We start from the raw sequence: 15,173 nt of genomic DNA, 5'->3' as shown, positions 1-15,173 counted from the left end.
TATGCTGTAAATATAACAGAAAAATATCTTTTCAGGAAATATCCAGAGATCTGTTCTTGATTTCGTGTTTTTATCATGAACTTTGTCTACTGAGTACTATTTTAAACAAGTAAGTGATTAAAATTATTTGTGCATTTAATTTACTTTATATACATGGAAAATATAAATATACTTATATACCTGAGTTAAAATAAATATAATGTATATATATTTTTTCTAAGCCCTATGTGTGATAATAATTCAGTAAACATTTTGGAGTGTTTATTATGCTTCTGACTATGTACAGTATTTATATTCAAACCACATTTTATATTGCCTTTAGTGGCATAATTTTGGAATGTAGAAATTTATACTGAGATCCTTTGGCAATAACAACGATGTGTGTGCACTGATTTATAAACTTAGCACCATCTATTTAGTTCTAGAATCACTGCAGTAGTTATAAACCAAAGAGCCAATTTTGCGTCTTAGTCATCAAGGAAAGAATTACAGATTTCAAGCGTTTACAGTTTGCTCTTCCTAATTGTTCCGAGTTCTTTAGGTTATCTACTGGAACCGTATTTGTCCTTAAATGTCCAATCTTAACTTTGGAAAAACAGGTTGCTCTTTGCAACATTGTCGATTTGTTCAATATATATTAACAAATTATCAAATGATTTTTAAATAACATAAGAAGGACCATAACACTTTGAAGTAGATGCAAAATTCAAGGGATTGGAAAACCTTTTCCTCTCAATTTCTGAAGTTCAAATCAATACAGATGAAGTGAGAAATGGGTTACTATTACATGTTTTGAAGAGCCAACCAAATTAACAACATAGCAACTAAAAAGTCCAAACCTTTCCTAAATTTCTCCCCTGCTGATTAAGTATCCTCTCAATAATCAATGTTATCATTTCATTCATATCTTATTTCACTGTTTAGTGTTTCATCATCAATATTTTATGCTATTATTCAGTATAACTGTAGCATAATGAATGTATTTATATTTTCTGCCCAAGAGCAGGTTTAATATTATAAGAAGTTATTATTTAAAAACCCAGGAAATATATAAAAATACTAATCTATATGATGTATTTAACAATAAACACCCCTGAAAATGGTGAAAAAGAGAGTGTCCAGAAGAAGCCATATTCAGTAGTTAATTATTTAAATTGTTTTGAATGCCATTATTTAAATTTGTACTATTTACTTTGATTCATCCACCAGAGTTCATCAATATGAAATAGAAATAAGTTGTATACAAATAAAATTAATAATTGGAGTTGTGAGTTTTCAGAAAAACGAATGATATGTTTAAGACACTGTTTATATGATTTCTAATTCTCTAAATGAAATCATAAAAATTATGCAGAAAAACCATTTATAAGCTCCATATACTGAGGAAAAAAAATACACTGAATTTAAATTCTCAAAAAGAAAAATACATTTGATTTCTCAAATAATGCAAAAACAAGGCCACATTTCTTCCTAAAAGAGACTCCGCCATTTTCACCCGAAAAATAAAGATTTGCCTTATTTGTTTTCAGGTTTTGGTTTTTGTTTTATTTTTGAACCTTGATCTAGAGCTTGATGAATAGATTCTCTTTCCTAAGTCTTGACGTGGAGTGGAGTTGATAACCGACAGCAGCGTCTACCTATTTCTGTTGAGATAAAAAACAGGGAACTTGGTGTCCTTTTGTTTTAAAGTGTTCATATGAAGGGGAAATATGTGCAAGAATAAATGATTTGGGTGGGAAAGAAGTTGAGCTGTGAATTCTCCTTTCTTCATGAAACTTACAAATTGTTTTCATATAGCATTTTCCATGAAAGCTTGGAATATTTATGCCAAGAATGAGCAAGTTGCTAAAACAGTCTCCCTTTTCATGTCATGAAAAAGTTAACATCGTCTAACCAGTCCTTCATTTGTCAATGCCATTATAGCAAGGGTCCATGTAGGTGACGAAAAGTGGATGGTGTGCCCAGGAAATTGGGCAAGATGGTCACAAGGCTCTTCTGAGCTGGTGCTAAGAGGTTCCTCAAGCCAACACACAAATTTCAATTTCAAGGACCATAACTGTCCTATATATATTTTTTTTCTTACTCTGTCTATTATTCAAAGCCATCCCTGATACAGTTTTTGTTGGGGATGAGGTGAATTGTGTGACAGTGGGGAAAGGGATGGAATTGAAACAGCATCAATGCAAGCTTTGGGACAGTCTTTAAAAAATGATAATACACCATCCAAGTGATTTACCAATAGGTCTTCTAAAAAAAAAAGCAAAATTAATGTTTGTTTGTTAATTAATGTATACTAAAGTTCATTACATTTACTTAAATTTATTTAATTAAATTATCTATTTGCTAATTATTTATGAAATATTACTATTTACTAAATAACTAAATTACTTACTAATTATTTACTAAATTATTAATTAATATACTTAATTAATTTAATTTAATTAGTTAATAATTTAGTAAATGACTAGTAAATAATTTAACTAATTAGTTAAACTATAAAGTATATATGAAAATACTACTTAATTATTTAACCAATAATATAACTATTATTATTGAATAATAATAAAATACTACTTTATTGAATAATTTAACTAATTATTTAATTAGATAATTTATTAGTTAAGTTATTCAAGAAAGTAGTGTTTTCATATATACTTTCTAGTTATTGATATGTCTTTGCAGGACTTTTAACAGTACAGTGTAGTAGAAAGACACTGAATTAGAAGGCGGGTCATCTGGTTCCAATCTTGGCTCTGCCACTAATTTCTTGCTTTGGTAAATCCTCCTGGTGTCTATAGGACTTAGTTTTCTCATATCTAAAGTGAAATGCCTAGAAGTGAACAATCCTTAAGCTCCCTCATAGCTGTAGAATTCTGTGTGATACCTTTAAATGTTATTATTTTATTTGATCACAGATATTTATAGCTGCTTTATCTTTGTCTTTACATTATTCATTTGGTCTTATTTGGTACTCTGTCCCTGATCAAGAATTCTATCCCCATCTTACATTGTTCCTATGGGAAAACATGACCTATTTTACAGGAATAAATTGTATAAAGAAAAAAAAGACTGTCTACTTATTTATTGAACAGTAAAATTGAATTTGTGATTTTCAACTCCATTACCATATTTTCATCAACCATGTAAGTTAAACTTCTTACTAAAAATGAGATGGTTTGATTCAAAAATCTCCATTTCAGGGGCATTACATCTACGGCAGGACAAGGTTCTAAGATCAATGTGTAAGGCAAAATTTGCATGCAGTCAAAATCACCCTGGAAATCTCCTAAATTGCTGACAAAACAGAACAGTAAGCACAGGTCATGTAAATGGTAGCATATCTTACTAAATTCAGCTCATCCTACTTTAACCCCAGCATTGGAGCAGTTTTCTGTTTCTGCAACTAGAAGTAGTTAGGAGCATTCAGTGACTGTATTATATGAAAAAGGATATGTCTGTGTGTGTGGAGAGAGAGAGAGAGAGAGAGAGAGAGAGAGAAAATGAAAGTTGTTTACTCCGAATATATCACTGAATTTGTGTATGTTAAATGAACATATGGTGGAACTCAACCTTACGAATTAGCAGTAACATGAGACCTCCCAGAAAGCTATCTACAAGTAAGTAACTAGGGACATTACCCTATTAAATTTGAACACAGTGGCTCATTGTTAGTAGACTAGCTATCTGCTAAACTCCATTTGCTCCTTCTCTCTGCAAATGGTGAGACCCAGTTATTAAATGAATTACACATTTCCAGATACTATTAGAAAGGAAAAATCATTGTAGATAAGAAGTTTAAAAGATATTAAAAGATCTTTTGTGATATTTTACATTGTTATTTATTTAAAAATCTGAACAATAAAAGTTAATGGAGTGGTTAAACAGATTATATAACACCCATATGACTGGAAAAATATAGTTATTAAAATGAGGTTTACAAATAATTTTAACGATATGAAAGAATATTAAGTGACCCCAAATTTATAAAATATGTGCTTATACTTGTCAGAATAATATATTAATTTCCATTACCAATGCAAACTAACAGTGCATTGCAGATGGAAGAAAACTAGACTGGGTTATAAGATGTGCTTTATAACTGAGAAAAGAACACTTGAATTTTTTGAAATATCTCAAATATTGCGATCACTTCTGTGACAAGGCAAACTAGTTGAAATCTAGACCAACTCCTAGTTTTAGAAATGAATAAAGACAATAAAAAAGAAGCACCATAGTAAACAGAAACCAGTACTGAGTGGTTATAACACAGGTTGAGGCTTCTCCTCCCACTTGATTCCTTTTCCAAAAATAAGACTTTCTGCATTGGCGTAACATTGTGAAAGACAGAGTCCAGAAACAACTCCCTGAGAACTAAAATACAAATATTTTTACAATCATGAAAAGAATGTTCTACAATTAAAGGGTGCTTCATATATTATTACGGATAGTTGGTAAAGAGCTGCCATTGTTACTATTCTATCATTATCACCATTATTAATCTTTTCTAAATCTTTTCAACTATCCCAGTGAAGATAGACCAGGCTTTAGTATCTTCCCTTCACTGATGAGAAGAATGAAATTCACAGTCTTGTTGATTTGCCTAAAGTCTAGAACTCTGATGGTTATTAAGGCAAAATTGTCAGGTAGATGTCTTCTTTTGTTTTTCTTATTTCTGATACCTATAGTTTTAGCACTTACAGTTTCACCTCTTACACAATGCAAACTTTTAAGTGTAAATTAAGTTAATAAATGTACTAAAACTTAAGGTACAAAATATGACTAATTGATGTTTTCATGTATTTATTTCCTACCTCCTGGGTAATGATAAACCATAGACAGCTTTGTAGTGAACTTGTTTTTTGGTTTTTGTTTTCGTTTTTTTTTCTTTTTTGAGACAGAGTCTCACTCTGTCGCACAGGCTGGAGTGCAGTGGCATGATCTCGGCTCACTGCAACCTCCACCTCCGGGGTTCAAGCGATTCTCCTGCCTCAGCCTCCTGAGTAGCTGGGATTACAGGCACGAGCCACCATGACCAGCTAATTTTTGTTTTGTTTTGTTTTTGAAACAGAATCCCATTTTGTCACCCAGGCGGTAGTGCAGTGGCCTGATGTCGGCTCAGTGCAACCTCTACCTCCTGGGTTCAAGCGATTCTCTGGCCTCAGCCTCTCGAGTAGCTGGGACTACAGGTGTGCACCACCATGCCATACTAATTTTTATATTTTTAGTAGAGACAGGGTTTCACCATGTTGACCAGGCTGGTCACAAACTCCTGATATCGCGTGATCTGCCCACCTCAGCCTCTCAAAGTGCTGGGATTACAGGCATCAGTCTCTGCACCCAGCAGTGAACTTGTTATGTTAAAAATGAAGGTAGATGATATCGCTAAAATATTTTTATTTTTTTATTTTTTGTAGAGATGAGGTCTCACTATGTTGACCAGACTGATCTCGAACTCCTGTCCTCAAGCAATCCTCCTGTCTCAGCCTCCCAAAGTACTGGGATTGCAGGCATGAGCCATAGCACCCAAACTAAAACATTTTTATTAATCCACATAATATTAAAATTATAGATAAAATTTTTTGTCAATATCTACAATATCAAAATGACAATTATTCCACTGAATGTGTTTGTCCCAAATTAAAGTTGATTTTTTTTGGTCAAAATGCTCTGAGCGGCCAGGCGCGGTGGCTCACGCATGTAATCCCAGCACTTTGGGAGGCCAAGGCAGGTGGATCATGAGGTCAGGAGATCGAGACCATCCTGGCTAACATGGTGAAACCTCATCTCCACTGAAAATACAAAAAATTTGCTGGGCGTAGTGGCACGCGCCCATAATCCCAGCTACTCAGGAGGCTGAGGCAGGAAAATCGCTTGAACCTGGGAGGTGGAGGTTGCAGTGAGCCAAGATCACGCCACTGCACTCCAGCCTGGGTGACAGAGCAAGACTCCATCTAAAAAAGAAAAAAAAGAAAAAAAAAAACCGCTCTGAGCTGGTAGACCATAATGTATCATTTGACTGTGCAAACAGATGTTTTATGCTGGGAAGGCCATTACAGTCCCCACAGATTTCTACAGTTAACAAAGGAGAGACGTTGCATATCTACATGTATATCCTTTCTCATATAGAAAGTGAAATATAAAACTTGCCTCTGCTATGAAGAGTCATTTGCTTTAGTGGAATTATTTTCACCAAACCAGGCAAAAGCTATCTTTTTATCCTCTCCCATGAGGGGAAAAAATACTCCAAATGTCTTTGGTTTCCCCCAATAGACATTAGAATGTTATTCCTTATCTCTTTATATATTCTTGGTCCAAAAACAAAGGAAATGCAAATCGGCGAGTATGACACATCAGCTTCTGCATGGCAAGAACCATTTCCTTTATCGTCTTGGTATTTTTAGTGTCTATTATATAAGAGGCCCAGTAAATGATTATTATTTTTGGCCCAACTCTAGCTATTATTTCACTTTGTCAGACTTGGATTGTTTTTCACCTGGATTCATGTCTTCTTGAGGGCCAGTTACCAGTTTATAAATATTATTTGCTTCTTCAAATAATATAGTTCAATATGCAATGTATGTTTTTAAAGAAAAAAAGTCAAACACATAGGCTCAGAAAAATTTAGACAAATTCATGAAGATTCTCTAATCTGCTTGGTTGGTAATACTGTAAAATTAGCTTATTTCCAAGGCATTGAAAGTACACATTCAGTTCAGGTAAACATTTTCTGAATGTTTCAATGCCAGCTGTTAAAGTAGAGAAACATGGAGCTGGGAAGGAGTGAGGCAGGCAGGGCTAAATTTATAAACGTGACAACTTCTGCCCTCAAGAAACTTACAGAATAATATATTTGGTACTTTACAAAATTCTTTACTGATAGACTTCTTTGTAGGTATAGTACACTTCCCTTTATTGACAATGATTGAGGATAATTGGTAATTTGGTTGCCTGAATGTTCTAGCTAATTGGGAGCTGTCAAATACCTCATGTGTAATTTTTGAAGAATTGTAATAAAATAGAGGTCAGAAACACAGAAACATAGAATTGGCCATATTAGCTCAGCTTTATAATTCTTGAAGGTTTGGTTGACTATTTTATTAACTCATTTTAATAAATAAATAAAATAAATACATTTTATTTATTTAATAAATAAAATAAATACATTTTATTTATTTAATAAATAAAATAAATACATTTTATTTATTTAATAAATAAAATAAATACATTTTATTTATTTAATAAATATTTGCTAAATATTTGCTAAATATTAAATATTTATTACTAAATATATATTTGCTATATATTTTATGTGCAAGCTGCTGTAAATGTATAAGAATACAAAGATAATCATTCACTCATTCATTCACTCATTTATTTATTTAGGAAATATTTACTGAGTACCTATAATGTTCTTGATACTGAATGATCAATCCTTAAGCATAGTAAAATGTAATAGGGGAGATTAGTCCTAATTACAGGTAAGAGAATGTAGGACATTATGTTAGAAACCCAGGAAAAGATCAAAAGTGCCTAGGTATTCAACACATAGATTAGCAATACTTATTTTCTTATCTGGCCATTTGTTATTTCATCAGCCTGATGGTTTTACCTTTTAATATCCTTGTATGGCTGTGCCATGCATAATGCTGGCGAGTCCCTTTAAAATTGTATTTCTCGGGTAAAATTATTTCTATAAATGTATCACTTGCTATTTGAAATACTACTACTCTGTGCTTCCTTATTCTAATATTTCAAAATTCAGTCAAAAAATCCTGTCTATGACTTTCATCAGTTTATAAAATTTGTTCACATAAAAAGAACCCAATTTAATATTTTCTCACATAGAAATCCTTTTTCTTAGGTCATTTGATGAAAGGTGCTCACTTTCAAAATTCTATTGAACATAATTTAATCTTTTTTGGATGATTTACGATGTCACTTTGGAATATTAACAATGGCTCAGTCATTTTTGTCAACAGCTGTGGGTATAGGATGCAGAATGCATTAAAATTGGATTGGATTAAATTGATGGCAGAACTGGGTCATTCCCCAAATGTTACTTTCTTAAATACAGCAATCTTTTACCTATCATTTTTTCTTTCACTCAAAATTAAATAAAAAATGTACAAATTATGCTCTGGTTAATTTAGATTTATAATAAATTAGAATTCACCATGAATACATGAATTAAAAGCATATAGTTATATTTTTATATTTCATACATTTTAAAACTAATTCTGTAACAGTACAAAGCTAAGTAAAGTACTTACATTAGCTGCACCAAGAAGTATTAATGTAGGCCCAAGACCTATTGTATATATTGATCTGAGCATTATTGATACAAGAAACGGCCGAATACCCGCAGGCTTGGAGAAGAAAAACAGCATAGATGTGCAGATTGCAACTGCTATCCAAAGAAGAACCGAGAACAATGGAGAAAGTGTACCTGTAAAATGTGGAAGAAATTTATTGTTACTAAGAATAAAACTAAAAAGTGCTAAAATATTTGCTGCTCTACTTTATATGCTATCATTAAGTCAAAGCCATAATCCACTAAATTTCAAAATGACCCCATCTACATTCTTTATATTTCAAGGAAATGTCTTTGAACGCATTACTCATTATTACATTTCCAGAAAATTTGTGATTACTTTCTTTTTTTAATTTTTTTTATTTTTTTTCTTTTAACTTCTTTTTTTTATTTTATTATTATACTTTAGGTTTTAGGGTACATGTGCACAATGTGCAGGTTTGTTACATATGTATCCATGTGCCGTGTTGGTTTGCTGCACCCATTAACTCGTCATTTAGCATTAGGTATATCTCCTAATGCTGTCCCTCCCCCCTCCCCCCACCCCACAACAGGCCCCGGAGTGTGATGTTCCCCTTCCTGTGTCCATCAGTTCTCATTGTTCAATTCCCACCTATGAGTGAGAACATGCGGTGTTTGGTTTTTTGTCCTTGCAATAGTTTACTGAGAATGATGATTTCCAGTTTCATCCATGTCCCTACAAAGGACATGAACTCATCATTTTTTATGGCTGCATAGTATTCCATGGTGTATATGTGCCACATTTTCTTAATCTAGTTTATCATTGTTGGACATTTGGGTTGGTTCCAAGTCTTTGCTATTGTGAATAGTGCCGCAATAAACATACGTGTGCATGTGTCTTTATAGCAGCATGATTTATAGTCCTTTGGGTATATACCCAGTAATGAGATGGCTGGGTCAAATGGTATTTCTAGTTCTAGATCCCTAAGGAATCACCACACTGACTTCCACAATGGTTGAACTAGTTTACAGTCCCACCAACAGTGTAAAAGTGTTCCTATTTCTCCACATCCTCTCCAGCACCTGTTGTTTCCTGACTTTTGAATGATGGCCATTCTAACTGGTGTGAGATGGTATCTCATTGTGGTTTTGATTTGCATTTCTCTGATGGCCAGTGATGATGAGCATTTTTTCATTTCAAGCTACTTAAATACTCACTAGTTAATGTTCCTTTTATTAAGTCTGACAGTTGTTCATCTTTCATATGAGGATGATTTGCTAAATACTTTTGATAGACATCTCTCTCGGGAACCTTAATCCAAAATTTATGATTAAGGACCATTAGATATATAGCTAAATCATTAAAAAATTGAATTCATACCTTGTCTTGCCCTATTAGTATCAGGTTTCCATATTCTAGATTCCTCTGAAGAATCTAGTAGAATAACCTTTATAAAATAGACGCACACTTTAACTGCTAAATACACATGCATAGATATGGGTATGAGTATATGCATGAGTGTGCGCATTTGAAGGCCAACTCAACTGCTAAATAAAATTTTTAGCTATTTACTCATCAGAAAATTCACATTCCAAATGTCTTGAAAAATGAAGTCCGTTACACATAAGATTTCTTAGGAACTCCCCAAAAGAGAGGTTCAAAAATATTTTTTCTTTAATAAGTAGTACAATTCATTGACATTTGCATTGACATGTGCATTCAAGGAATCCTTCCCTGAAGGTCACGTGGTGCTGCATTTGCAGAAGTAAATTAAGAGGCAACATTCTTGGGCTGATTGGATCAGCTCTGGGGCCTCAAATGAGTGTCTATAGGCTGACATAGAAAGGAAACAACAAAATGGAGATTTTCCACTGGTAAATAATCAATAACAGTCTTATTCTTTTGGCCACATCTCTTATCTTTATTTATAAAATTTGCTACCGCATGCAAAACACCTCAAGGGCTTGGTATGCATAGCTTTTGTACTGTCATCAAAACCCTGGGATTATCTGACTCCTTTAATGAATTCTGTATAAACTCTTAGTTCATAGTGTGTGCTAACATCTCAGAAATAGGCAGGAAGATCCTGTCAGCTGTTAAAAGACAAAGAAAAAATCAGATAATGAACAGCATTCATTTAAACATGTTTACTTTTGCAAGGTTTGTTCTTATCATGCTGTCTCTGAAAGCAAACAATGATGAAAGGAGCTTGGGAAGAGAGATGTGATATTCTCCCTCACCAAATTTATAATCTGATAAGATTAATTTGGAGATGGGGAAAGAAAAAGGGTAAACTGCTCTGAAAGTTACCTTCAATTCCTGTCCTCTGGCAATGCTAACATACAGGTACCCTACTCGTGTTTATGATGATGTTGGTTTGTAAGCACTCTACATCTACCAAAAGACAGGCTGACCACCAACAGCCTTGATCTCACAGATCTCAAAGAGCCATAGAGTAAATAATGCCTTCAATTTTCTCTCTTGCTTACTGGGACTTGAGACTCCATCAGAATGTAATACCTAAAAGGATGAGGGCCATCTCTAGGCCTATTGCCATGCCTGTTACACAACAACAAATAAAAATTTGTTGATTGAGTAAATAAACAAAAATATATTCTGTGAGTTTGTTTTGAATAAATAACTAAGTCTCCAGTTATCAACTCCCCAAGTCATACAGCTTAGCTTTTAAGTTCACTAAAACTGACAATATCTTCAAGGCACTTTTACAGCTGTCAGCCAGTTATTTGACTTTTCAGCATAATTCATAAAGAATGTCTTGGTGACACTCTTATTCTAGAATAATTTGGCATAGATAGTCACATTGTGCATTGTCATGAATTTTTGATAAACTATCCACCTCTTCACTATTCTTTCCAAGACAATATCTGGTTTGCTGAGATATCCCCTTGATCAAACAGAAATTATAGTCATGCACTTAAAATTGGGTGTTTGATCCCTTTGTGAAAAGAACTCAGAGTGTCTAGTATAGTAGCCTGCACATAGGTTCATACTGAATATATATTTGTGGAATAAACTCAAAAGTTATTTAAAATAGCTATTGACAATGATGTTTATAATTATCTTCTCTAAGAATGACCATATTGGTTTCTATCTGAAGATTCAATGCTAAAAAAGAACTGAAGTCTCTCTGACAAACTCTAGAGAAGACAGTACAGATTTTCTTTGAGTCTTGCTCTGTCGCCCAGGCTGGAGTACAGTGGCGTGATCTCGGCTCACTGCAACCTCTGCCTCCCAGGTTCAAGTGATTCTCCTGCCTCAGCCTCCCGAGTAGCTGTGAATACAGGAGCCTGCCACCACGTCTGGCTAAATTTTGTATTTTCAGTAGAGTTGGGGTTTCACCCTGTTGGCCAGGCTGGTCTCGAACTCCTGACCTCGTGTGATCCGTCTGCCTTGGCCTCCCAAAGTGCTGGGATTACAGGCATGAGCCACCTTGCCCAGCCGACAGTACAGGTTTTCAAAGCCATTCTTTACCCATTAATGGTGGGAAGGGAGGAGAATTTTCTCTCCTTAATACTCTATGTATGTATCCATTTTCTATAATAAGCATGATATTATTTTAATAATACAAAAAGTTTTATAGTTTACCCTATACATTTTTAAATCTTAGAAAATATGAAGTTTATCTTTTGTGAAAGAAAATTCAGAAAGCAAAATTGCAAACTTCAATCCAGTTCACATAATGGAGCTCTGCTATCTACCTCGTGCAGACTCTATAGTTTCCTGTACAGAACATGCTGCATCTTACTTCCCTGTTTCTCTCCATCCCTCTGCCTCCTAAGTGGCCTCATGAGATCTTTCTGTTTCCTCTGCCTCAGTCCAGCTAAAGTAGACATCTACTCAGAAATCCCTGGGTGGTCTTTACTATTGTGCCTTATTCATTTCTTGGTCCCTTAACTGGACTGTGAACTCTTTGAGGACAAGGACAAGTTTACTAATCTTTGTATTTCTTAAAATACAAAAATTGTAAAATCTTTGTATTTAACAGTGCCTGGCACATAGCGGCGCTCCATCAACAGTTAAGTTGAAGGAATTGAAATCACCACGAAGAACTCATTTTCTCTAACACAAAGCACTTGACAGAAAAAAAGAATTACACTACAAATTTTAATAAAATTTTAAAAAATCACATGCTATCTTGGTATAAGACATTCCCATGGCATCAATATTCTCCACTAACTAGTTTGCCTTTGCCAAATGAAATCCAGGGTAGGGATATCTGGCATGGCAGCTGTCAGCTTCTGAGTGGACTTCCAGGAGATTCCCGGCATCAGCAGCTGCTGCTTCAGCCACAACCAGCGTAGCCTCATTCCTCAACATTGGCATGTTTCTTTTTTAGAGAAGCATATGTTAAACAAACAAAGAGCCACAAAAACCAATCAGCCAAACAAAGAAACCCAACCCAAAACCTTTAGCCATAAAAAATAAGCCTTGTACTCCTGAACAAATTGAAGCCAAACTCTTCAAAGCCTGGCAATTAAAGGAGATTCTCTATCTGCAGTAGAGGGTAAAGAGTGCCCAACAGGCTGGTCCTCTGAGAATTCTCTCTCCCTTAAATGTCTCCCTTTAGTTATTGTACCCCACGACCTGGTTGAAGAGGGAAACTACTCTCTCAGTTAATATCGTAACCCAAGTGTGAACCAAACATTTGGGCACAAGAAACTCCCAGTAATTCAGGTGTTCAGACTGGGAAATATACTTGGAGGAAGCGTACACAGCTCATTCCCTCTGCCAGTCCCTCTGTTCTCACCACCACATTGGTACCAGCATGTATTAGGATCTGGGGTTGGAAGGGTGGCATATTTTAACCAGAGCTCTTTTTGTGGTCCAAGACTTATCAGGTGATTTCATAATCAACTTCTATACCGAGTCAAGGAACTTCAGGGTTGGACAGAATCCTTACATTTATTATATTTTTTTCTTTTTAACTTTATCCTTTACCTAGATTCCCCAAATGTCAACACCTCATATAACCACATGACAATGATCAATATCAGGAAATTGACATTGATAGACCACTTTTATCATCTATCTAGTCAAAGTTAGTCAATTTCCCAATTTATGTCCTTCTTCTGAACCAGGGTCATACATGGGATTCAGTTGTCATGTCTCTTCAGTATCTTTTAATTTGGATAGTTCTTCAATCTTTCTTTGTCTTTCATAAGCTTCACACCTTGAAGAGTACTGGCCAATTATGTTGTAGCATACCCCTCAACTGGGGTTTGTCTGAAATTTTCTCAGTTAATTCATTTTTGGAAAATGATGTTACATTCTTGTTGGTGACTGTATAAGGAGGCATGTGATGTTGCTGGGTCTCATTACTGGTGCCATTAATGTTGATCGCTTAGCTAAAGTGATTTCCCCCACTTTAAAGTTATTATTTTTCCTTTCATAATTAAGTATACTGTAGGGAGAGACTTGTACATTATAGATAGGTTATATACTTTTCATCATACAGTCACCCATTAATTTTAGCATCCATGGATAATTTTTACTACTGTGATGTTTGCCAAATGGTGACATTCTATTTCCATCATTCTGTCTATATTTATTAATTGGAATACAATGATTAAAAAAGAGCTTTATCTTCCCACTATCAATATGAACTCCTGGATTCTTATTTTATTCTATGGGAGATAATGTGTCACTGTCAATAACCTTTTTCTCTAAATTTTCTCATATTTGGCCACTTGGAGACCTTTCAAGTTGGATCCTGGGTTCTCTGACACATCTCCATCATTTTTAAGCACTTCTTGAAGGAATTTTCTTCCATCTTTAATCTCACCCATCACTAAATCACTTCACAGTGGCCCTGGCATACAGTTGTTCAGCCTGTTTGACCAAATCCAGCACCAGAGAACCTTCATCACCAACACAGAGCTTTCCTTCTCCAGACAATTCTGATGGCCAAGTATGTGTAACAGTCTTAGCTCTGTTTCCTCAGCATTCCTAGCTATGCAGTGTGCAACAGATTAAGACTAAGTTAATCCTGACCAAAATGCTAACCTTATTCACGGAGCTATAATTAAATAACTCATCTAGAACTATAACCAGATGACCCAGACATAACCTTGGGGTTTGATATTGCCAAAATGGCAGCTCATGCCTTCCCTTCCCTCTAAGCACCCCACCCACTTAGATATCCTAAGCTGAGCCTCTACCTTGGTTACTACTGTTAACTGCTATCCAGTCCTTTTCCAGAAGTCAAGTCTGCATCTGCACCTGATGATAGCGCACCATGTCTTCCAGCCTTGTGTTTGCTAGTCCTATTTCTGGGACTAACAAACTTATACCTCCCATAACTAGGAGAAAATTGATGCCATGGGAATGTCTTATACCAAGATAGCATGTGAATTTTTAAAATTATATTAAAATTTGTAGTGTAATTCTTTTTTTCCGTCAAGCGCTTTGTGTTAAAGAAAATGAATTCTTCGTGGTGATTTCAATTCCTTCAACTTAACTGTTGATGGAGTGCTGCTATGTGCCAGGCACTGTTAAATATAAAGATTTTACAATCTTTGTATTTTAAGAAGTACAAAGATTAGTAAACTAGTCCTTGTCCTCAAAGAGTTCACAGTCCAGTTAAGGGACCAAGAAATGAATAAGGCACAATAGTAAAGACCACCCAGGGAATTCTGAGTGGATATCTATTTAGCTGGACTGAGGTAGAGGAAACAGAAAGATCTCATGAAGCTACTTGGGAGGCAGAGGGATGGAGAGAAACAGGGAAGTAAGAAGCAGCATGTTCTGTACAGGAAACTATAGAGTCTGCACGAGGTAGATAGCAGAGCTCCATTATATGAACTGGATTGAAGTTTGCAATTTTGCTTTCTGAATTTTCTTTTACAAAAGATAAACTTCATACTTTCTAAGATTTAAAAA

At 34.8% G+C, this 15,173-nt stretch overlaps 1 protein-coding gene across 4 annotated transcripts in view; it reads right to left on the bottom strand.

The window, feature by feature from the left end:
- ITPR2 (inositol 1,4,5-trisphosphate receptor type 2) overlaps nt 1-15,173 on the bottom strand; it is a 501,416-nt gene that overhangs the window by 86,894 nt on the left and 399,349 nt on the right. For all 4 annotated transcript variants that reach the window (XM_003265625.4, XM_030804417.1, XM_030804419.1 and 1 more), the window contains one exon: nt 8,271-8,446. In XM_003265625.4, the coding sequence (XP_003265673.2) occupies nt 8,271-8,446 (176 nt within the window). The remainder of the gene's footprint in view (nt 1-8,270; nt 8,447-15,173) is intronic.

Source organism: Nomascus leucogenys, chromosome 23 (assembly GCF_006542625.1).
Source record: "Nomascus leucogenys isolate Asia chromosome 23, Asia_NLE_v1, whole genome shotgun sequence".
Lineage (NCBI taxonomy): Eukaryota > Metazoa > Chordata > Mammalia > Primates > Hylobatidae > Nomascus > Nomascus leucogenys.
This window is presented reverse-complemented; position numbering and strand designations above follow the sequence as displayed.